Source organism: Borostomias antarcticus (genome assembly GCF_949987555.1).
Source record: "Borostomias antarcticus genome assembly, chromosome: 6".
Classification (NCBI taxonomy): domain Eukaryota; kingdom Metazoa; phylum Chordata; class Actinopteri; order Stomiiformes; family Stomiidae; genus Borostomias; species Borostomias antarcticus.
This window is the reverse complement of record NC_140239.1, coordinates 22,674,039-22,697,438: the sequence shown is the minus strand read 5'-3', so window position 1 is coordinate 22,697,438 and position 23,400 is coordinate 22,674,039. Positions and strand designations below refer to the sequence as shown.

The 23,400-nt window shown below is 46.5% G+C and overlaps 2 protein-coding genes across 2 annotated transcripts; both read left to right on the top strand.

Moving 5' to 3' along the window:
• Window positions 1-182: 182 nt before the first annotated feature.
• On the top strand, window positions 183-15,216 carry asap2b (ArfGAP with SH3 domain, ankyrin repeat and PH domain 2b; the record flags this gene model as incomplete). Its single annotated transcript, XM_084440069.1, has 25 exons — window positions 183-249; window positions 3,374-3,519; window positions 3,758-3,832; window positions 4,050-4,099; window positions 4,956-5,085; window positions 5,258-5,343; window positions 5,470-5,545; window positions 5,807-5,893; window positions 6,771-6,874; window positions 9,168-9,237; window positions 10,215-10,302; window positions 10,456-10,504; window positions 10,616-10,785; window positions 11,242-11,375; window positions 11,696-11,790; window positions 12,002-12,191; window positions 12,279-12,364; window positions 12,608-12,723; window positions 12,807-12,874; window positions 12,998-13,105; window positions 13,245-13,503; window positions 13,651-13,752; window positions 14,053-14,240; window positions 14,824-14,939; window positions 15,168-15,216. The coding sequence occupies exons 2-25, from the start codon at window positions 3,409-3,411 to the stop codon at window positions 15,214-15,216; spliced, it is 2,607 nt and encodes an 868-aa protein (XP_084296195.1). The 5' UTR covers window positions 183-249; window positions 3,374-3,408.
• An 800-nt stretch (window positions 15,217-16,016) lies between these two features.
• Window positions 16,017-23,162, top strand: cpsf3 (cleavage and polyadenylation specific factor 3). Its single transcript, XM_084439333.1, has 18 exons — window positions 16,017-16,200; window positions 16,569-16,632; window positions 16,746-16,843; window positions 16,949-17,077; window positions 17,217-17,394; window positions 17,665-17,754; window positions 17,930-18,080; window positions 18,260-18,435; window positions 18,711-18,869; window positions 19,143-19,289; window positions 19,674-19,826; window positions 20,060-20,168; window positions 20,664-20,762; window positions 20,934-21,028; window positions 21,178-21,265; window positions 21,380-21,446; window positions 21,847-21,943; window positions 22,138-23,162. The coding sequence occupies exons 1-18, from the start codon at window positions 16,130-16,132 to the stop codon at window positions 22,237-22,239; spliced, it is 2,073 nt and encodes a 690-aa protein (XP_084295459.1). The 5' UTR covers window positions 16,017-16,129; the 3' UTR covers window positions 22,240-23,162.
• Window positions 23,163-23,400: the final 238 nt, after the last annotated feature.

The following is a 23,400-nucleotide window of genomic DNA, read 5'->3' as shown; positions in this document are numbered from 1 at the left end:
ACATTAGGACTGGGCTGGCCATTCCCTCTGTCACTAATCCCCGGGGAATTCACAGAGTGACTAAATGTGTGTGTGTGTGTGTGTGTGTGTGTGTGTGTGTGTGTGTGTGTGTGTGTGTGTGTGTTATCGCTCTCCTGCCTCACTGGTTTGGTGCCTGTGTGATCCTTCTACCACAGGCTCTCGATCTAGACAGAGGGGTACTGCACAAGATCAAGAAGTCTGTCAAGGCCATAAACAACTCTGGTTTGGGTAAGTTCTCAAGCGTTTGTCAGTCTTGACGTGCTCTTGAGCTATGTGGTCTTGGTGTGTTACCATTAACTCATACTAGTCACACCGGTTGATAGGTTTACTGTAAGGGTTTACTGTATGCATACTCATACAGTACACGCTCTACACTGCACCGTAGCAGGTCCCACCCAATCTGTTTAAACGGGTAGTTTGGTATTGATCATCATAATCATCATAAGCCCCGTTATAAGGCTATTTATGATCATATATACAACGGTCCATATAAGATTTTTGACAGACTTTGCGCTCTTGATATTATTTTTTGCTCATGCCATTGCTCATGGCACAGCTAAGTACTAGTACAAAATGGAACTCTATGGGCCATAGAGATTCATTCTATGGTTAGCTGATGGTTCTCTATGAGCATATATGTGCCCATAGAGATCCATTGTGTACTACTTAGCTTGTGATATGAACAGTTAATATTTCAAGAGTGCAAAGTCTGTCAAAAATCTTATATTGATTGTTGTATATGATCATACATAACCTTATAACAGGGCTTATGATGCTAAATACCAAAGTACTCCTAGGGTTGGGTATCATTTCAAAAATAAGTGATACCGATACCAATTGAATACTTCAATCGATACTTTGAATTTCTTTTTTGCATTTTTTCCATTCCATAACCATCATGTGAATGGAAGCATTCAGTTGTGTAAAATGCCATCAATACTCCCACATTCAAATAATTTTTGCAAGAATACATTTTGAAAGTGTTTAAAAGAGTATCAAGCTGAATTTATTACAATATAACTACTGACAGTGACTACACATTTTTTAAGTCATCCATGACCTTGCAGCTAATGTGAACGGTGTGTCAAGGCTGCTGCTGGGGGTGGCAACATCAGCAGTAGCAGTTGTGGTGGTAGTAGGCCTAAGGGGGTCTTAACATTAAGCATAACATTAGTTAATAACGTTAGCCTAAACACATTTAGCTGCTACAGAAGTTAAAACTACCACTAAGTAACCAATGCACTAAGCAATGCATTACAGTAGGGTTGCTAATGCTAGCTAGGTAGGTAATGGGTGAAATCCGCATTTTTATGCATTTATTTTTACCATACGCCATAGGCGTGTATTATAACCATACCTTTGAGCGTTTTGGTTGCAGTCGATTTCACCAGAGGGATTGTAGCTGGCCAATCACGCGTCGCATTAAATTGAAGAACACTTGCGGTGATTGGACCATATTACAACGTCTTTTTTTCGTAGATCTCAATACAAAAAGGATCGAATGAAGTACTGGTTTGACTGAAGATGTTTCGATGCTACTTGGTATCGGTTTGTTTCGATCCAGTACTACAAGGTATCGAGTACCGATACCCAGCCCTAAGTACTCCTTTAAAGGAGTAGTAAAGGGGAAAATCATGTTTATCCCTATTTTAAGGTTACTTATGATCATATACAATGGTTCAGATCAAAAAGTTCACAAAACTAGCACTTTTGAGAAAGTCTGATAATTGCTTTACCACCGTTTTGGTCATACAATGGATGTGGGTGGGCACTGTGAAAAATCATTCAAAAAACATGTTAAACTCTCAATTTCAAAGACAAGAAACTCACCGAGGTGTTAGTTGGCGTTCTGACATATAATTCGCCATAAAGTAAGATTCTAGTTCATCTGTTCATCTTTTTAAAATATTTAGCATAGAACTATTTAGTCGCAGCACATACGTGTGTAAACTTCTGCAAACAAGGTAGCCTAGCAACATAAACAATAACAATAGCTACCGTAAGTAGTTCCGCTTCCTGAATCCCCTCTGCGGATTGATCTACACGTCTACAACGGTCGCGTCAATACAAGTCAATGGATTTCATAAAATGATCAATAAAACCCTACAGGATTCATACTTTGCGGCGAATTTGATGTCAGAACACCAACGGACACCAATTAACCCCTCGGTGAGTTTCTTGTCGTTGAAATCAAGAGTTGAACATGTTTTTGAATGATTTTTCACGGTGCCCAACCACATCCATTGTATGACCTAAACGGTGGTAGAGCAATTATCAACTTTCTCAAAAGTGCTAGTTTTGTCAACAATTCGATCTGAACCATTGTATATGATGATAAGTAACCTTAAAACAGGGCTAAACATGATTTTCCCTTTACTACTCCTTTAAGTAGCTCCTACTTAACTCCTTTTAGATCACCAAATGATTCCCGTCAAATGCGGAGAACAATTTCACACACTCAGGTGTGTGACAATCAGTGGGACTTTAACCTTTAACTTTAAGTCATGAACTGCCACAGTCAGACACGCGTCGCAGTCAGTAGATGAGCTGTGTGCCGAGGTAGGTGAGGTGGAACATCAAAGAGGCAGAGAGAGAGAGAGAGAAAGAAAGAGAGCTACCCTCTACATTTCTCTCATTCCACACACCTGTCCCAGCAGGCCTGAGGATCTTATTGAGTGGGAATCGGGAGCTTCCTGCCTGTGTGTATGCATATGCATCTATCCACTCAGACCCAGGCCCTGATCCTCCACTGCTGGCCTCCCTACCCAGCCTCAGAACACTGAACTGCATTTACCAGGGTGCAGTTGGGCCTAGTCATAATCCAGAAGCGGTTTTGATACAGATTAGGAGTCTCTCTAGTCAAGTGTGGTTGTTTGTTGGAATCTATCACCACTTGGGTTTAGGTTGAGCACTGTGTGTAAACTGAAATCGATGCACGCCATGTGAGAATGTCATGACCATTGTGAGGCTTTATGTGTTCAACAAGAGCTCATGCGCTGTGATTATGGCAAGAAAATTGCAAAGGTCAGAAACAGGAAGTGAGTAGAACAATTTTCATCCTGTTCTGAGTTGAGAAAGATGCATGGGCATAAACTACAATCTGGTGTAAAACACACACCTCATCCGAGAGTTTCCTGTCTTACAGGGCGAGTTCCTCTGTGGGGAGGCATTGCCTCATAAGAGCCATCTGACTGAAACTGAAAACTATGCAGTGAATCCTTTGTCCATGCATTCCTCGAACATTTCTAACATACAGTAACATAACATGAAATAACGTAACGTAACGCCATGAGAGTCTGTGTGTGTGTGTGTGTCTGTCACAGAGTGACCCATGTGCTTGTTTGTGTCTCAGCTCACGTTGAAAATGAAGAGCAGTACATCCAGTCCATGGAGAGGTTTGGCGAGAGCTGTCTCAACAGGGAAGACCCTGCCGTCGGCACGTCGTTCCTCAACTTTGCCGTGTTCACCAAGGAGCTCACAGCCCTCTTCAAGAACCTGGTGAGCCTGAAAATCCCATCGCCCTTGTCCAGCCAGTCACACTACACATTACCCAGTGAACAATATTTTAATTGGGTCTACTGTATTTTGACTGTGCATGCACTTTCATTTAGCGCGGCTTGTGAGCGTTTCAAGCCTTCTTCATGTGCGAATTTGTGTGAATTTGTATGGCTAGGTTGTGCTGAGGTTTATAGGACTGTCTCAACACCATACTCTCTGCCCACCTTGGTCTTTGCAGTTGCAGAACATGAACAACATCATCACCTTCCCCTTGGACAGCCTGCTGAAGGGAGATCTGAAAGGGGTTAAAGGGGTAGGTGTTTCTAAGTGTGTTTACATCCTGTTCAATGGTACCTTGACATAGATAGTGGGCTATGGTCATGTCCATCCCCACCTGTTAAAGAATATGTACAGTCAAAAACGTCCTGAGTGTCCTTGTCCCTAATATTTACAAATATTCTAAATACTTTGTAAGTGAAAGTTCCTGTAATATTTTAATTGTAATTGTGTGTCTTGTTTCACTTCCACAGGATCTGAAAAAGCCTTTCGATAAAGCATGGAAGGATTACGAAACAAAACTGTAAGAGGCACTTTATGGGCTTTATTGAGTTTCAAAACTGGACCACCCGATACACGACTTAAGTTAGTGATTGTGGCGCAAACAACAGGAAAGCATGCAGTCTGGAGGGAGTTGTTTCTGAAATGCGTAGCCTACCTGTTAGAATAGCACGGCCAAACTTGTTTGTGTTGGTCTGTTCATCTCAACAGTCAATAGAAAGACAGAACAACAGTAGCTGTTAGAAGGTCAGGGCTATTCATAAAACAGCTGATGTGGCAGACAGAGACAGACCATAATGAGAGAGAATGGGACCATTTAACAACTTCACAGAGTTTCACAATGAAAGACCAGTTCTCCTGTGTGTACAGTATATAAATACTAAAGTAATTACACGTAGGGGTGTAGTGGTGATTAAAGAAGTGGGTATACTCTAACTAAAGAAATGGGTATACTGTAGCAGAAATATTACAGTTTTTACATTCGTGGTTTTAAAGAAGTTGGTATACTGTGGGTCCATGGATAAAGAAGTGGGTACACTCCGTAGACCTCCATATGCCCTCCACTACACCACTGGTTACACTATTGTAACTTGTGTGAGATTCGTATTGAGTACCTGTGTAAGGACAAGCGACAGTGTTTAAGATGTGCGTCTGCTCTCTCGTGCTCATCACAAGAGGCATGGTGGTTTTTAAGCTTATTTAAGAAGTTACTTATACCAGTTCACTGAACAGAGGCTGGTCATTTTGTCTTGATGGGACACAGAGTGCCAGTGGCTTGTATAAACACCTGTAGTGAAACAGATCTGTCTGTGCTCCATCATGGCCGCTGATCTTTTTTTGTGGCCCTCCCCGCCCGCCCGCCCGCCCGCCCGTCGCAGGACTAAAATAGAGAAGGAGAAGAAGGAGCACGCCCGGCAGCATGGGATGATCCGGACGGAGTTCAGCGGAGGAGAGATCGCCGAGGAGATGGAGAAGGAGAGGCGCCTGTTTCAGCTGCAGATGTGCGAGGTGAGAAGGTGCACCTCTTCCTCCAGACCACAGGAGAGACAGTATTAGATATTTAAAGAAATATACCTTTTTGGTGTCAGTAGTTCTGTTCACTACTGCCTGTCCTTATCTCATCTTCCTTGATCACTGATCTAAAAGTAGCCTAAACTAATCTTCTGTGCTCTGTTCCCAGTATCTTCTTAAAGTGAATGAAATCAAAGTCAAGAAGGGGGTGGACTTTCTCCAGAACCTCATCAAGTACTTCCACGCCCAATGCAAGTATGTGGATTTCACACTCCCTCTCTAATTTGTCTTTGCTGGAACAGTTTTCCTTGAGATGATATTCTTAGCCTTCTGTGGCTCTTTTAATACCCTTGTATTGTGTGTGTTTGATCCCTTTTCCAGCTTCTTCCAGGACGGGCTGAAAACAGTGGAGAGTCTGAAACCCTCCATAGAGAAACTGGCTACAGGCTTGACCTCAGTGAGGGCCTTTTACACGTTTTATATATTCACTCCCTTTTCACTCAGTGCTTATTCGAGAGTTCTCAAAGCTAGCTATCTTAGAATGTTCTTGTGTCCAAACTACTGCTTTATGTAAAGATGGAATGATTTATATCAGCTATTTGTGATTGTTTTGGTACTGAAGTGCAAGTTGGTATGCGACGGCCTTCCCCTGGGTCTTCTTCCCCTCTCCTCCACTGTCCCTCACTTCTCTGTTGCTTCTCCCTCTCCCTGTCTCCAGATTAAACAGGCCCAAGATGGGGAGAGGAAACAGCTGACTCAGCTCAGGGACAACCTCAAGTCCTCTCTACAGTCCGAGCAGAAGGAGGTGAGCGTCAGCATGTTGAAGTTAGCATAGAGGAGCATTAGCATGTTGAATTTAGCATAGAGGAGCATTAGCATGTTGAAGTTAGCATAGAGGAGCGTTAGCGTGTTGAATTTAGCATAGAGGAGCATTAGCATGTTGAAGTTAGCATAGAGGAGCGTTAGCGTGTTGAATTTAGCATAGAGGAGCATTAGCATGTTGAAGTTAGCATAGAGGAGCGTTACCATGTTGAAGTTAGCATAGAGGAGCTATAGCATGTTGAATTTAGCATAGAGGAGCATTAGCATGTTGAAGTTAGCATAGAGGAGCGTTAGCATTTTGAAGTTAGCATGGTAGCATAGAGGAAGTTACCTCATAATGCAACAGTAAGGTCCTTTCAGTTTCAGTTTAGTTCAGCCAGGTCATATATTGTAATAGTACCTGTCTCCACTCATGGTCATATTGTTAAATCTTTCTCGGTGGGGTTTTAAAGGTGCAAAAACAGCTTCAGGTCTGCAGAATGTCAAGCCCTGCTGGCCCCTGCAGCCTGGTTTGGCACTGAGCTCCATAATCTCTTCAGAATGCACTGTTTACTCTGCACAAGGCCCCAATGCAAATCTCATGGCTTAGCAATTCCTCAAATATACATCATTTTAATACAGCAAAATAAAGCTGTGGCAAAATCCACAATGCCAAATCAATGAGATTTCTGAAGTATGATTGAGGTCAAGTAAAGAGGTTGAAAACACTTGCTTTGAACATTCTGCACATTCACTCTGTTCTCATGGGGATAGTGTGTGTGTGTGTGTGTGTGTGTGTGTGTGTGTGTGTGTGTGTGTGTGTGTGTGTGTGTGTGTGTGTGTAATGTGTGTGTAATGTGTGTGTGTGTGTGTTAAATCAGGACTCTCAGGCCAAACAAAATGCAGGATACAGTCTCCACCAGCTCCAGGGCAACAAGGCCTATGGCACAGAGCACAATGGCATGCTCTACAAGAAGAGCGAGGGGTGAGTGGTCATAGAGCCTTAGAAATACAATACAAAGAGATAGAACATGGCCTCATCTCTTCACATATTGACATGAACTCGCTGCTTTTGTTGCGGGTTTCAGTCAGCTAATAGGCCTCGATTACACTACTGTGTTTGTTCATGGCTACATTTTCGAAAAGGGAAAATGATCTGCGATTACACGCGAAACTGCACATAAAGATCTGTTCAAATCTCTTATCACACCAACACGCCCGAAAAGGCATATCACACCAACATTAAAGTGCATATCAAACAGGTGGTTTACGAGTTTGAGCTATAGCAATCAAGGGTATATTTTTCTTGGCTATTAGCATAGTCTAGAATGTTGTGAGTTTGAAATGCAGCTGTCCAGCCATCCAACCAATGCCAACAGTCACCAACAAATACATTTCAATTCCTGTTTGTCTTCCATGTCTGGTGTGCATTCCCTGCTTTTAAAATAATCATTTTTTTGTGATAAATCCAAAAAGATAGCCTACTTTTATTTCAATCTCTAATTATAATATAAATCTGCCCTGCTGTGATAACAATATTATAGCCTATTACTACTCTTCACCATATTATTTATTTATGTAGCTCAGAGGTGCCCACACATTTTTGGCTTGTGAACTTCTTTTAAAATGACCAGCTCAACAAAATCCATTTTTTTGATCATTGACTCATACACAAACAAAACAATTCCTAGCCTATTGTTCAATGATCACAGATCCGATTTCATAATATTATTCCAGATTAAACTGTTGGCTACAACATATTTGAGAGTTCTTTTGCAAAAACAGACATCTCCGTTTGTAGGCCTATTATCTATCCTAAATCATGTTTGCCCATATTATATCTGCGGTGAGATTTAAAATAGCAGGCCTATTCATCTCTTGATGGTGATGTTACAATAAAAATATTCACAGACCCTAATATTTATTCACAAGCACAAACTTCTGCGTCAGGATTGCTTACATAAACCCATTCAATTTGTCTCGTCATATTCAAGTCTCATCATAATATGGAGTTATAATGTGAGGGAGTGGATGAAGGACTTACAATGAACTGATTAAAATGACTATATATTGGAACATTTGGACTGAATTAGATTATTGAATAGAGAATATTATTCAAAAAGAAAATGGCAGGAGTGCTCCAAAGTTCAGACAGTTGCGATGAAGATGCTATTTGGTCGGGAACACAAAAGCTGGGGAGCCTACCCACGCGTATAGCGCCATATCTCAATAAAGGCTTTTTAACTTTTTGCCAGTTACTTTTCTTTGAACTAGATAATATTATTGAAAAGAGAATGGTGACTGGAGCGCTGCTGGTATCCCTCTAACCACCGGTGCTCATGGAGGGGAATGTAGACTTGAAAATGGAAAAATCCAGGCACTCAGGATGGATTAGATAAAGTTATAAAAAGCCTTTAATTCATTGGCCTATATGAACATTAAAAACACCAACATGTTTCGGCATGAAGCCTTTTTCAAGAGCTCTTGTCCAGCACACCTTGAGAAAGGCTTCATGCTGAAACATGTTGGTGTTTTTAATGTAATAGTGTATGTGTCTAGATAATAGTAATAGTGTAATGTATCTAAAGTAGATAATATTATTATCTGAAGTGTCTACTCTTGTTTGGGTTATGATTTGAAGTGTCCACTTTTTGGGGGGAACTTGTAAACATTGAATACAGTTTAAGTTCATCCGATGTTATTATCCGCTTGGCTGTTTTTTTGCTTGCTTGTTTGTTCCTGTTATCCACTAAGTTACTACAGTATATAGCTGAAACTTGTGAACACAGTGTTACAGTGTAGGCCTATTCCTATAGTTTTTTTTTTCGAAAGCCTCCAGATCTGCCTATAACACTAGCACACAGCTCCGGATTTTGAGCACCAAAACATAGCTCCAGCTGTATCCCAAGGCCTCCGGGTCTGAGCTTCGTTTTGGACATGGTAGTGTAATTGCTAGGCGCACACTTAGGTCTTTTTCAGTGAAAACACCGAAAAGCGCAGTAGTGTAATCCAGGCCATAGTCTCAGAAGAAGAGAGAACGCTATGTAGAACCATTTCTCCCTAGGTGAACCTCCTGAAGAACCATTATTGGTTTCAAATCCCACCTTTTGCAGTGTTCTATATGGAAGCAAAAGCTCAACTGTACAGTATATGGAACCCAAAGGGGTTCTATTGAACCTGTAAAAGGTTCTATCTGGATCCCCTGTAAGCGGTTTGACATAAGCTCTCTGTTTTCCTGAGACAGACTCGTTGTTAATGTGCTGTTCTCTCTGCTTCAGCCTGAGGAAAGTGTGGCAGAAGAGGAAGTGCTCAGTGAAGAATGGCTTTCTCACCATCTCCCACGGAACAGTAAGAGACTCCACCATCTTCTCCTGTTGGTTGCCTTGCATGGAAAGCGAAAGCTTTGCTCCTGAGTGTGCTGCATGAAGGTCTCTGGCGCATGTCTCCTCCATGAATTGGATGCGTAAGCTCTGGACAAAGCGCAATTCTATTTTTTATTTTTGTGATTTTGAAGTTTTTACACGAAGAGCCAGACAGCCTGTCAGGACAGAGCACGTGGAGGCAGAGAAAGAGGACGAGGAAGCGAAGGAAGAGCATAAGAAAGAGGATGACAGAGAGAAGGGTGGGACGATTCACAGCCCTTTGAATCAGACCTCGTTTCATCAAATACCCTGCATGAGAATGTCTGAACGTCTGGCGAACAAAAAGCCAGATTGTTGTTTATGCCCATGTATTCTTTCTCAACTCAGAACTGGATGAAAATTGTACTACTCGCTTCCTGTTTCCGACCTTGTTAACCTTTCTTGCCATAATCACAGCGCATGAGCTTTTGTTGAACACATAAAACCTCACAATGGTCATGGCGTGCATGAACTTCAGTTTACACGCAGTGTTAAACCTAACCCCAAAAGGGTGGTTGGACACTCTTGCCTTGAAACCTCCTAGTTGAATCCATGAACTGCAGAGACCTCCAGCCTCACTGTAGCTAGCCTCTTTAAGCAGCTATACCAGGCTTTCGTTTGGATGTCGAGAGTTATCTTTTAAATGCCTTTAAATGTCCATATATCTTCTATGGCAGAATTGCAAAACTATGTGTGAGGATGGTGATGGTGATGATCGTCCTCTTGGTGATTTTGAACATTCTCTTTCTGTTCCACTACTGTATATCTATGTCCCTGCCAATTTACAGTAATATCAGTCAACTGGTTTTGTGTATGGAGAAAGTTGACAGTGCAAGTTTTTTGTCCTTTTTCAATATTCTAATTTATTAGTCAATCTGTGGCCCCTCGTCTTTTCTCACACTCCTCTCTGCCCCTCTCTAATAGGCTAACAGGCCCCCGGCTAAACTCAACCTTCTGACCTGTCAGGTGAAGGTCAACCCGGACGAGAAAAAGAGCTTTGACCTTTTCTCTCGTAAGTTGGTAGTTCTGGCATTATGGTGTGATTCAGGCGGGTTGATCTTCCGAGCAGTAACTCAGACTACAGCTCCCAGCAGTCTCTCGGCTCACTGCTTCTGATCTCTGCGCTTGGTTTTCTAACTGTGCTTGTTCTCTGTTTGTTTAACAGATGACAGAACCTATCACTTCCAAGCGGAGGAGGAGGCAGAGTGTCAAATGTGAGTGTCATTCAGTTGGTCTGTGTGTCCCCTGTGACCTTTGAACCCCTGGCGTCGATGTTACGCAGCACGCTCCCCGATCTCAGCAGCGTCCCCTTTGTGTCTCTCCAGCTGGATCTCGGTCCTCCAGAACAGCAAGGAGGAGGCCCTGAACAACGCCTTCAAAGGGAACCAGGATGAGGGGGGGGAGAACAACATCGTCCAGGAGCTGACCAAGGCCATCGTGGGAGAGGTGAAGAGGATGAGCGGGAATGACGGTTGCTGCGACTGCAGGGCGCCAGGTGAGTGGCGAAGAAGAAGAAGAATGTTCTGCGTTTTGCGCGTCACACGCCGGACCGAAAGAGCTCGGCATTCTTAGGCTGTTTGTCATGATGCCCCGTCGGACTAGTTCCTCAAAGACGAAGCGGTGTGAATGAACTTCACGCTGTAACTTTCCTCAGTCATGGTCAAGTCAATCTACTTACAAGGTTTAAGAACCAATGTGCCCACCCACAAAAAAAAGTTTTCTTTAGTTTAATCCGGTGCAGGGTCACTCCATAGCAAGGAGACTCCAATAAAGTTCAATACGACCTGCATTCTGGATAAATGTTCATCTCTTTTTATTCAAAACATCAACATGATTGCTTTAATCCAGCCGGACGTTTCGGCTTCAGCCTCCCTCGGTGGCTACATCTGCTCACAAGGCCTGGGAAGCCCGTTTAGTCACTCGACTGATAATGTCTTCCCCCCATCCCCAGGGCCCACCTGGCTGTCCACTAACCTGGGAGTGCTGATCTGTATCGAGTGCTCGGGGATCCACAGGGAGATGGGCGTCCACTACTCCAGGATACAGTCCCTCACTCTGGACGTCCTGGGAACCTCAGAGCTCCTGGTAAACACAGCACCACACCTGGGTTGAAAAATACGAACTTTTTTTCTTAAAAAAAAAAAATCTGATCCATTGTTTGATTGGTGCTGCCTGACTCAATAAACCGAACGGGCTGGTCCCAAAACATGAAATCTCCACCCCCTGACACTCCAGGCACACTCAAGTAGATTTCAAATCCTGTTTGACCCAGGTATTGTGGATATAGCAGGTCTTGTGGATGTAGCGCATGCTCAGTGGCTGTATGACTGCTGCATTACCCTATCAGAAGTGATAGGATGAAATAGACGCCACGTTGACATGATTGGTCCTGCGCTTTCCCCCAGCTGGCTAAGAACGTGGGAAACGCCGGCTTCAATGAGATTATGGAGGCGGACCTGTCTGCGCAGGAAGTGACCAAACCCAACCCCTCCAGTGACATGTGAGTGACAGGGCAACCCCCCTTCCCCCCCCCCACACACACACACACACTCACACACCACGTCTGTCCTCCTCAACCCCAGAACTCCATCACTGCAACAGCACTCCATATTATTTTCACGTCTCCCCATGGGACATATTCATTGAAATATCTGTATAGATAGAATGTCTGGGATATCTTATATGGCAACGTCTCCTTTTCTCTCCTGCAGGCAGACGAGGAAGGATTACATCACAGCTAAGTACACAGAGAAGCGCTTCGTTCAGAAGAAGTGCGCGGACACGGCGTCACGGCTACGCGGCCTGTGTGAGGCAGTGAGGGCGCGTGACATCCTCTCCCTCATCCAGGTCTACGCAGAAGGGGTGGACCTGATGGAGACCATCCCCATAGCCAATGAGCATGTGAGACACTATTTTTGTCCTCAACCGATGAGTTTCATTCTCTTTTATGTGATCTGTTGATAATCTTTGTTCTCTCTGTTTTCTCAGGAACCTGGTGAGACGGCGCTACACCTCGCAGTCCGGATGGTGGACAGGAACTCCCTCCATATTGTGGACTTCCTGGCCCAGAACAGGTAACAAGGCCTCAATGAGAGGAGATTCTGCATTATATGTCATGAAAGCAGAAGCAAATGTCAGCTCTTGAATGTCAAAATGTGAAAAGGGAATTCCTCTATCACAAGCAGAACTGTATTTCTCATTACAAGTGTTACATTTGCTGCTAAAATATGTTCAACTGGGACACAAGCAGAAATGTATATCTCATGGCAAATTGCTCATCACCACTAATGGTGCCTGCTTGTTATCAAAACACACAGTCCGAATCTGGACAAGCAGACCGCCAAAGGAAGCACCGCTCTGCACTACTGCTGCCTGACGGACAACAGCGAGTGTCTCAAACTCCTGTTGAGGGGTCGAGCCACCGTCAGCATCGGTAAGTCCCCCAGAGTCACTGGGTTGAGTAGGTGGGAAGGGCCAGCAGTCCCATTAAAACCCCGCGTTGGTTTCTGTTTGCAGCAAATGAGGCAGGAGAAACGCCGCTGGACATTGCCAAGCGCCTTCGCCATACACAGTGTGAGGAACTGGTGAGTGAAGGCTTCAATGGGATCCGTGGACGATGTGGATGATAATTCTATCACGAATAAAGTGTCAGCGTTCCTGTGAGGGGAAGTAAATGGTGTGCGTGCGTGTGTGTGTGTGTTCACCAGCTGAACCAGGCTCAGACGGGGAAGTTTAATGTCCACGTGCACGTGGAGTACGAGTGGCGGCTCCGGCACGATGACCTGGACGAGAGCGAGGACGAGATGGAGGACAAGGTGAGCTGACTGACCTGAACCTGAGCTAGTCCACCTCCAGCCGTCACACCCACTCATGCATTCATGGGATCCCACCGTCCTATCCATGAGCCTACACTGTCTACTGTTGACCGTCTGGCCGCGTGTGTCCCGCCCCTAGCCCATCCCCCAGCGGCGAGAGGAGCGTCCGGTCAGCTGCTTCGTGCCGGGCGCCGGTCCCATGCAGCCCAACCTGGCGTCCATAGCCCGCGACGCCGCCAACCTGGCCAGGGACAAACAGAGGGCGCAGGCGCCCAGCCTGCTCAGCAACGAGACCTACGGCACCATCCTGGACCTCGGCCCCCCGCTCCCTGGGGTCGCCATGTCGCCTGCGCCGCCCCTCCCCGCGCCCTCCCTGCCCCCCAGGAACCCGAGCAAAGGTGCGGTATACGTCTGACCGGCGCTCTCAGCGGAAAAACGCCGCTGTGTGTTTCTCCGCCGCCATCGCTCGCTGTACGCCGCGGCGCTGATCCGTAGCTTTAAACATTGGGATGGCGAGACTTTGACCGCGTGCACCGCCCATACAGGTCCTAAGTACAAGCAGGGCGCTAAGGAGCCGGTGGGCAGACAGCGGTCCTCCTCCGACCCCCCGACCCCGCTCACCCCAGAGAGAAACAGCTCCATGTATGGTGAGTAGAGAACACCTCTGAGACTTCTGGGTGTTTGCTTGAGTCTGCCTTGAGTGTCAGGTGGGCGGGGTTTGAATGTTTGGGACTAGCCCATTGGTTAGATTGAGCCCAGCAAGATCAATCAAGCACAGATAATTGTTTTGTTCATGAATTCAAATTGTATTTTGATCTCCAGGTCTAGAGTGTGGCACAGATCATTTAGCATTTAGCACAGTCCTGCCTTTCCTCTGTCTGTACTATTGCCACTATAACCAGTGATGTATGGCTTTGAGCTGACATCCCTCCCACTGGGCCCCACAGTGCTTCCCCAGGCCCCGCCCCCGCCTGTCAACAGGAGGACCAGTCTGATGGAACCGAAGAGCCAGTCGGGCAGAACCGCGCCACTACCGCCGCTACCTCCGACATTACCTGGACCTTCTGCAGCCCCAATCCCCCCGGCACCAGCAGTCCCACCCCCACCCCCGTTCAAACCCACCCAGCCACCCCCGGTACCAGCCCACCTTCCCAGATCCAAAGGACCCAAAGGGCCCACATCACCCACATCACCCACAGGGTAAGACCCGACAAGAGAACTGGGACATCGTAGGTGTCTTAAGATGCCACAAGTCCGCTTCAGTACTGGAGGATAGGTGAAGAGGCTTATCTGATGTCTCATCTTGCCTTGTTTCAGGTCAAATAAAAATATCCCGAAAAGGCCTCCTGTTCGGACTGGATCAGTAGATAGACCAGGTACCACGCACGCACGCACGCACACACGCACACACACACACACACAGAATTATGTCTATCATTGCATAATATTTAATGTGCTACTTATATCATCATTTACTATCTTTTCTTCCTCTCTGAGCAGCCAAGAGTTTGCCTTCACCTGGATCTCCTCAAACCCCTGGTCTGACGCCTCCCCCTGCTCCCAAGCCCCGCACCAACCACCCTGTAGGCTCTCATCTCATCCAAACACTACAGTCTTTTACAGTCATACTATGCCATGATTTGATCCAAGATTGGTTCGTTGATATTCGTCAGTTAACCTTTTGTATCTGGTGCTTTGATTTTTGACCCATATCTCAGAAACAGAGGCCCAAGAGGGTGAAGGCCATCTACAACTGCTTAGCAGACAACCCAGACGAGCTGACCTTCAAAGAAGGGGAGGTGATCGTGGTAGATGGAGCGGAGGACCAGGAGTGGTGGGTAGGTACCACACCTCAAACACGCACGTTAGCTGCCACCGAAACACAGGCCCCAATCCAACTCTCCAGTAATGCAACATTCCTTCCTCCTATTCAGTGGAAACCATTGATCTGACCTGACATAGATTAGATGACAGCTGTGTAGAGAGAGGCATACTGTCCCCTATCCTAGGTTTTCCCCTTGGTTTCATTTTACTGACTTGTGTCTTCTTGTGTGTGTTCCAGGTGGGACATATTGAGGGGGAACCAACCAGACAAGGAGTCTTTCCGGTGACATTTGTGCACGTGTTCACAGACTGAGGCGAAAGAGAGTGCGACCAAAGCTATCATGGGTTCTCAACCTCAGTTTTAGATATGGTCATGGCTCTGGGCTGTACTACATACTCATTTTGTATGTCTGCAAGTGAAAGTAATGTGGAATATGTATAGTATGTGATATTACTCATGCATCCATTCTTGGCCAAAGAGGAGGATAAGGTGACCTGCCGCCAGAAACATCTACAGTGCTGAAGAATGTCTGTATTTTTTTGTGCTACTGGGACTAAAACCCAATGAATATGGTTAAATTGGACACTCAAGTCTATCAGTTGTCTATCAGTTGTCTATCAGTTTAGACTTTTACACTGACTGTTGTGTTTAAAAACAAGCCACAGAGCAAGCCACGGAGCAAGATGTTTAATTCAAGATGTGTAATTCAGGAGACGTGTTTGAGGAACATGTGATCATCGTGGTAGGAAAGTATTTTATGAATATCGAATTATGCTGATGATTATGATGCTGGCTAAAAGGGTTGCAGGGTAACTCTGTATAATTAATGTATATTAATATAGCTGTGACATTTGAACCACGAATATCAAAAGAAATGTACCCTTCAATAAATGCCATTAAAACATATGAAACTACTTATAATACTTAATGTGTGTTGTGATTATGGAGTGATAAATGTGTTTTAAACCAGTCTCTAATAGGCTAGTGTCAAACGAACAGCAGGTTGAGACAATCATGCGGAACCATGCAAACATTGGTTGTTGCCCAAATCACGGACACTGTTTAACGCTGGACCGGATCCGGAAGTGTCGGTTGCGTGCGCGGCGAGTTTTAAGGCAACCTTTTGGAGACAATAACGATGATCTATTGTAGCTAGTTAATCGTATTTATTCCATTTCTTTGTTTCTATTTAGAGAAACATGGCTGCAAAGCGTAAAGCTGATGTGACGGTACCAGCCGAGGAGAGCGACCAGCTGCTCATCAAGCCTCTGTAAGGTGTAACGTAGTTGGTATAGCTAGTAGCACGTTAGCTAGCTAGCAAAGTGGATGCACATCTTAGCCTATTCTAGCTACATAGATGTGCACTGGCGTTAGTCAGCTAATAGCCCCACAGTGATACGCGTACTAGCTACGTCTTTTATACTTGTATATCAATGTAAAAGAAATAACGTTAGTACGCGCCCCAATGTGGCTAGCTAGACAATAACGTTAGCTATCCACTGTATATTTACAGATATACTTTACAGATCACCTAGCTAGTTGGTTAAAAGAACAGTGCAAATAGAACTAGCAGGTAGTCATGGCTAGCTAACAATTATCATCAAAATAATGTGGTTGACCTATGGCTTTTTCTCCCAGTGGAGCTGGGCAGGAGGTGGGACGCTCATGCATCATTCTCGAGTTCAAGGGACGAAAAATCATGGTAATGAAATAGTTATTTTATCTGTCATCATCAAGCATATAACATTGTATTGGTTGAGGTTGGATGAATGAGGTGTAACGTTAGCCTACAAGTAACCTGATGACTCTCTACAGCTGGACTGTGGAATCCATCCAGGTTTGGAGGGGATGGACGCCCTTCCCTACATTGATCTGATAGATCCTGCTGAGATCGACTTGCTTCTCATCAGCCAGTGAGTTTCGTTTCCCCTGGTGTGTGGATCCTGGCCAATCAGAGTGGTCGAGGGCGGGACTTTTAAACTGAATGCTCCAAACTCACCATTTTATCATCTCCCCAGTTTTCACTTGGACCACTGTGGCGCCCTGCCTTGGTTCCTCCAGAAGACCAGCTTCAAAGGAAGGACCTTCATGACTCACGCCACCAAAGCCATTTATCGCTGGCTGCTGTCTGACTACGTCAAAGTCAGGTAGGTGATGTTTTTGGAAACCATCACCAAGTCTCGTAGAGGCTGTATAATGCAAAGATGGCCGCTCATCAAGAGTATTGCATGGTGCTGCTGTCACGAGCCTGGCGGCCTCATCGAGTCTTCACGCCTCTGTTCCCAGTAACATCTCAGCAGATGACATGCTGTACACGGAGACGGACCTGGAAGAGAGCATGGACAAGATCGAGACCATCAACTTCCACGAGGTGAAGGAGGTGGCGGGAATCAAGTTCTGGTGCTACCATGCTGGCCACGTCCTGGGCGCCGCCATGTTTATGATAGAGATAGCCGGAGTGAAGGTGAGTGCTGGGCTTTGAGAAGTACAGACTAATGCTGCTTTCATGTGATTTGTCTTTGCTTAGTGTCACAAAAAGGACATTTGTGAAGAGTGTATTATTTGACAAAGAAAATCTGTTAAGAGAGCCTGTTATTGAAGAATTCAATGTGTTATTTATTCTGGCCAGTAGGTGGCAGCTGTGTGCTTTCCATCTCTACACCAGGTCTGTGTATGACCCCCTGAGAGATAAAATCCGCTAACAGGTTTGCTGCTTGTCTCTGTCTCCACATAGCTGCTGTACACAGGAGACTTCTCTCGCCAGGAGGACAGACATCTGATGGCCGCAGAGATCCCCAGTGTCAAACCTGACATCCTCATCACTGTGAGCTCCATAGGAAACACGCAGCACACTGCAGACACCGGACACCTAGCCACAACAAAGGGGGGCCGCTCAGTGACACGGCGCCCACTCACACTGACTCTCTAGGCCGCGTCTCACATACTTCCTCTGATACGATCATTCACGGCCGGCTGTTGGTGCTCTCGTCTGTCGCCAGGAGTCCACGTACGGAACACACATCCACGAGAAGAGGGAGGAGCGGGAGGCCAGGTTCTGTAACACCATCCACGACATTGTCAACAGAGAGGGCCGCTGCCTCATCCCCGTGTTTGCCCTCGGCCGAGCCCAGGAGCTGCTGCTCATCCTGGGTGAGATGGGCCCGCCACTCTTCCTCCCTCCGCCGCCATACTACTCAGGGAAACGCATGATGTATATGCTCCTTAACACCAGTTTAGTCACGATTGAACCTCTCTAATCTGTGTGTGTGTGTATTGTGTGTGTATTGTGTGTGTCTGTACGTTCATAACTGTGTATGCGCGCACTTCAGATGAGTACTGGCAGAACCACCCTGAGCTCCACGACATCCCCATCTACTACGCGTCATCGCTGGCTAAGAAGTGCATGGCCGTGTACCAGACCTACGTCAACGCCATGAACGACAAGATCCGCAAGGCCATCAATGTCAACAACCCCTTTGTCTTCAAGCACATCAGCAACCTCAAGGTAGGCCGCACTGCTCAGATGAACGTGGCTGACTAATATTGATTTAGATATGATGTGGTATCGATGAGCCGTATAGAGCTGTACAGCAGTTTAAATTCGGCAGTGTGCTGGCTGTCGTCCCATGGCCTTTTTGAAGTTCCCTGCCATTACAGACGGCAATTCCTCCACTGTTTCTGTAGCTTTGATCGCAAGCTCAGACACCCATTTGTGATATTGGAATTAGTCCTAGGCTCTCCTCAGCTAATGCTTATCCTGTTGGGCCCCTCCCCCTCCAGAGCATGGACCACTTCGACGACATCGGGCCTAGCGTGGTGATGGCGTCCCCGGGGATGATGCAGAGCGGCCTGTCCAGGGAGCTGTTTGAGAGCTGGTGCACCGACAAGAGGAACGGGGTCATCATCGCCGGCTACTGTGTGGAGGGCACCCTCGCCAAGGTGGGCGCGGTTTCCACCACGCGTAAAAAAAAAAAAGCCCAAAGCAACGCAGCATACCGATTGCGACGTCCCTTCGTCGTTGCGGGACATTCATTTTGTTCACTTGTTCCCTCGTTTTCCATGTGCCTGGGTTCTGACTGATTCTCTGAACTGTCTGAAGTCATCGCAAGAACACTAGCTTTATGTTATCCAACCACCATAGAACGTGGCTTGGGTTCAACCTAGCTCTTACAAACCTGGTGTCCTCCTGACTGGGCCTGTGTTCCTCACCAGCACATCATGTCTGAGCCTGAGGAGATCACCACCATGTCGGGTCAGAAGCTCCAGCTGAAGATGTCCGTGGACTACATCTCCTTCTCAGCCCATACAGACTACCAGCAGACCAGCGAGTTCATCAGGGCTCTGAAGCCTCCTCATGTGGTAAAGATATGATAATACCTAAATGATAGATAGATAGATAGATAGATAGATAGATAGATAGATAGATAGATAGATAGATAGATTGATAGGTTGATAGATTGATAGGTTGATAGATTGATAGGTTGATAGATTGATAGGTTGATAGATTGATAGGTTGATAGATTGATAGGTTGATAGATAGATAGATAGATAGATAGATAGATAGATAGATAGATAGATAGATAGGTTGAATGAATGAATTCCTGGAACCACTGAAGTGTTGGGTGTTAAATAGCAAATGTCCCATTGGCTGCAGTAGTGTATAAGCAGCAGCCCTAAGGTGTGTGTGTGTGTGTGTCTGTGTGTGTGTGTGTGTGTGTGTGTGTATCCCTCTTGTCTCTCCAGATCCTGGTCCACGGTGAGCAGAACGAGATGGCCCGTCTGAAGGCAGCTCTGATCAGAGAGTACGAGGACAACGACGAGGTCCACATCGAGGTGCACAACCCCCGCAACACCGAGGCCGTAACGCTCAACTTCAGGGGAGAGAAACTGGCCAAGGTGAGCGAGCCCCAACAACAGCGCTCTAGGGCTAGTCACCTACTGGGGGAATGGTTCTCTGATTCAATTGAAGTCCCCTCATACTGCACGTGATAGAGCAATATGTGTGTGGCTTTACTGTATGTGCATGCCTGTGAGCGTGTGTGTGCATGCCTGTGAGCGTGTCTGTGCGTGCGCGTGTGTGTGCGTGCGTGTGTGTGTACTAGCTGACCTCTGGTCATCCTGTGCTCTAGGTGATGGGCTCCCTGGCTGATAAGAAGTGTGCTCAGGGACAGCGGGTCTCTGGGATCCTGGTGAAACGCAACTTCAGCTACCACATCCTCACCCCCTCTGACCTGTCCAGTGAGTGGCACTGTACACCCTGTGTGTGTGTGTGTGTGTGTGTGTGTGATTCTTCTTTTTTTAAGATATTTTTTAGGGCTTTTCAGCTTTAATGTTATAGGACAGTGTAGAGAGACAGGAAATGTGGGAGAGAGAGAGGGGAGGACATGCGGCACAGGACCCGAGCCGGGAATCGAACCTGGGTCCGCCGCGCAAAGGACTAGCCTTCATATGGTGCGCGCCTTACCCCGTGAGCTACCGGGCGCCCCCAGTGTGTGAGATTCTTATGGCTGGTTTACCAGACATTAGATTCTAATCTATCGTCCCGTTCAATGAAGAATCTCCATTGACATTAGTCTAAAACAAGTACCTAATCTGTGTCCAGGAAACCAGGCATTTGTATCTGCAATTCTTAGATGTCTCAATCTCTTTCTCTGTCTCTCTCTCTTCTGCTCCCTTTCTCTCTATCTCACCCCCCCTCTCTCTCTCTCTCTCTCTCTCTCTCTCTCTCTCCAGACTACACAGAGCTGGCCATGAGCACGGTGAAGCAGACCCAGGCCATCCCGTACTCAGGACCCATCTCCCTGCTGGTCAGCCAACTACGCAGCCTGGCCGGTGGGTACACCCCCCCCCCTCCTCCACCCTGCATCAGTTGACTACTATCCCTGTTCCCAGTCTTCCCTGGGGGGAGTAACTGTTCCACGCAGCAAGTCTGAGACGATGCCTGTTTCTGCATGTTTCTGGGCTCTCCGTGCTCCTCTGACTTGCTCCTTCCTGTCACCGTAGGAGAGGTGGAGGAGGTGGAGGGAGTGGATAAAATCACTGTCAGGATCTTCAAGAACATCACACTGGTGCACGAGCCCGGCATGGTGGTGTTGGAGGTGAGGAACCGGCCGTCCGGCGTTCGCTCGGGCGTCGGCGCGCATGCGTGTTATTGTGTGCGCGCACGTCTTTTATCCATGCAACACATTTCATACATCCTGACGGAAGCGTGATGACTAATCGTTTCTCTCTGCCGGGACCGCCGCAGTGGGTCGCCAACCCTCTGAACGACATGTACGCCGACGCCGTCACCACCGTGGTCCTGGAGGTCCAGTCCAACCCCAAGGCCCAGAAACGTCAGTCGGGGCGCAACCCAACACGGCCTCTTTAATGTTTCTGTAATGAAGAATATCTCTTCGCTTTAGCCCGGTGCCGTCTTGACGTTGGGTCTCGTTCGTTCCCCACTGCAGTTATGGAGCCCAAGCCGGAAGGCGTGGACATGGACGTCTTCCTACAGAGACTGGAGATCATGCTGCAGTAAGAAACGCCTCTTATTCCCCCTAGGCTCACACAACTAACAGTAACGCCCACTGCCTACAACTACCATGTCTGCAACTGTGTCTGAGTCTGTGTCGATGTCCTGGTAGGTCCTTATGTGCTGGCGCTGTATGTCTTTACCCGGTTTGAGTGGGTATGGGGTCAGCGTATGGGGTCAGCGTAGGGGGTCTTAACGGCATGTGGCCCAGTTGTTTCTGCAGCGCTCGTGTGTATCGCTTCCACCCACGCCGGGTCCAAACTGACCTGCTCTCATAAACAGCGCTATAGCCAGCTACCTCAGGCAAGGCTGGGCGGTGTTCATACCGACGATTGAGTTGAAAGTTTCGACTCGGTTAGCTTTCTAAATGATGTACTAACAGACCGTGGTTCATGTCAACAGAGACATGTTTGGGGAGGACTGTGTGGACTTCAAGGACAGGAAGAACCCAACACTGACCGTGGATGGGAATACGGCATACATCAACCCAGAGACCAGAGTGAGTTGTGTGTGTGTGTGCGTGTGTGTGTGTGCGTGTGTGTGTGTGCGTGCGTGCGTGCGTGCGTGTGTGAGAGAGAGAGAGAGATGCTGTCCCTCACTATTGATAGTCTGTGAATGTCTCAGACACACACCCTCTCTTGTGTGTGTGATCGATCCACTCTTAACGGTTCCTTCCATTGTGTGTGTGTGTAGACAGTGGAGTATGAGGAGGGCAGCGCTGATGACGAGACGCTGAGGGAAATGGTGGAGCTGTCCGTCCAGCGCCTCTACGACGCCCTCAACCCAGTCATCTGATCACCACCGCCCTCAACCCAGTCATCTGATCACCACCGCCCTCAACCCAGTCATCTGATCACCACCGCCCTCAACCCAGTCATCTGATCACCACCGCCCTCAACCCAGTCATCTGATCACCACCGCCCTCAACCCGGTCATCTGACCACCGCCCCGCCGCCCTCAGCACAGCCCCCAGCAGTGAGCTCTCGCCCTCTGAGGCAGCAGCTACTACAGCCACGCCCCCACAAACCTCGTGGCAGAACCTATAACCTTATCGGATCCTGTGACTGAAGTTGGCCCGTTTCTCTTTCTTGTGTTATTTCTTTATTTGTCAGGGACGATGCAGAAAACATTGTAACAAGTTACAATAACGTGAAACAGATGTTTTGCATATAGGGTTTCTAGCTAAGGCTAATTTGTGACCCTTGTCCCTAGTCCCTAGTCCCTACTTGTTTCTAGTTAAAATGGCCGTGACGTATCACACATACAGAACATAGTAGTGACTCTGTCCCATCATAGTGGATTTTTCTATGAATACCACCGCTGTATGTGAACCATTAGGTAGGTGCACCATTTTAAAGTGCAATGTTGGCCCAACAGAAAGCTTTGGGACCTTAAGGGGTGTTGAGGAACAGAATCTGATGGGACAGCCTGGCTGTCAGAAAGCAGTCCCTTGGACACCACGGTTACAGTGGGGTCCACTGCTGTCTATGGTATGTGCACTTGGATGAATTTGATAAATATGTACTTATTTTAGTTTAAACTTTTACAAATAGTGACTGTGAGAACATTTATCAGTCAGTTTATTTCCCCTGTAGTTTTATCTGCCTTTTTCCACCAAGAGTGAATCTTTGTGTTTGTGTAAAGTCACTGATTCCAAAGGAATCATCATCGTTCATTGATTTATTTTGAAGTATGGACTTGCAGCCTTTGTACTGTATATCTGCAAAATTAATTGATTAAAAAATCAATTTGTAACAAAGGTCTCCGCAGTGTGCTTATTTATTTAAGTATTCCTAGTGAGGTAAAGCTATGCAGATATGCAACAATAGTCAAATTAATTAAACAGAACAATGTCACAGGTACAAATTTCTTTGACACAACATAAAAGCTTATAAAACATAAGAGCAACACAGTGTTCTGGTGATGGTTATATTCTAACGTCCCAAAAAAGACTGC

Bases quoted from the DNA above. Each gene is read 5' to 3' on its own strand.
- cpsf3 (XM_084439333.1), top strand. From the start codon at position 16,130: ATGGCTGCAAAGCGTAAAGCTGATGTGACGGTACCAGCCGAGGAGAGC. The intron at 16,844-16,948 runs GTGAGTTTCGTT...TCATCTCCCCAG, and splicing joins GACTTGCTTCTCATCAGCCA to TTTTCACTTGGACCACTGTG. The intron at 20,169-20,663 runs GTGAGTGGCACT...CTCTCTCTCCAG, and splicing joins CACCCCCTCTGACCTGTCCA to ACTACACAGAGCTGGCCATG.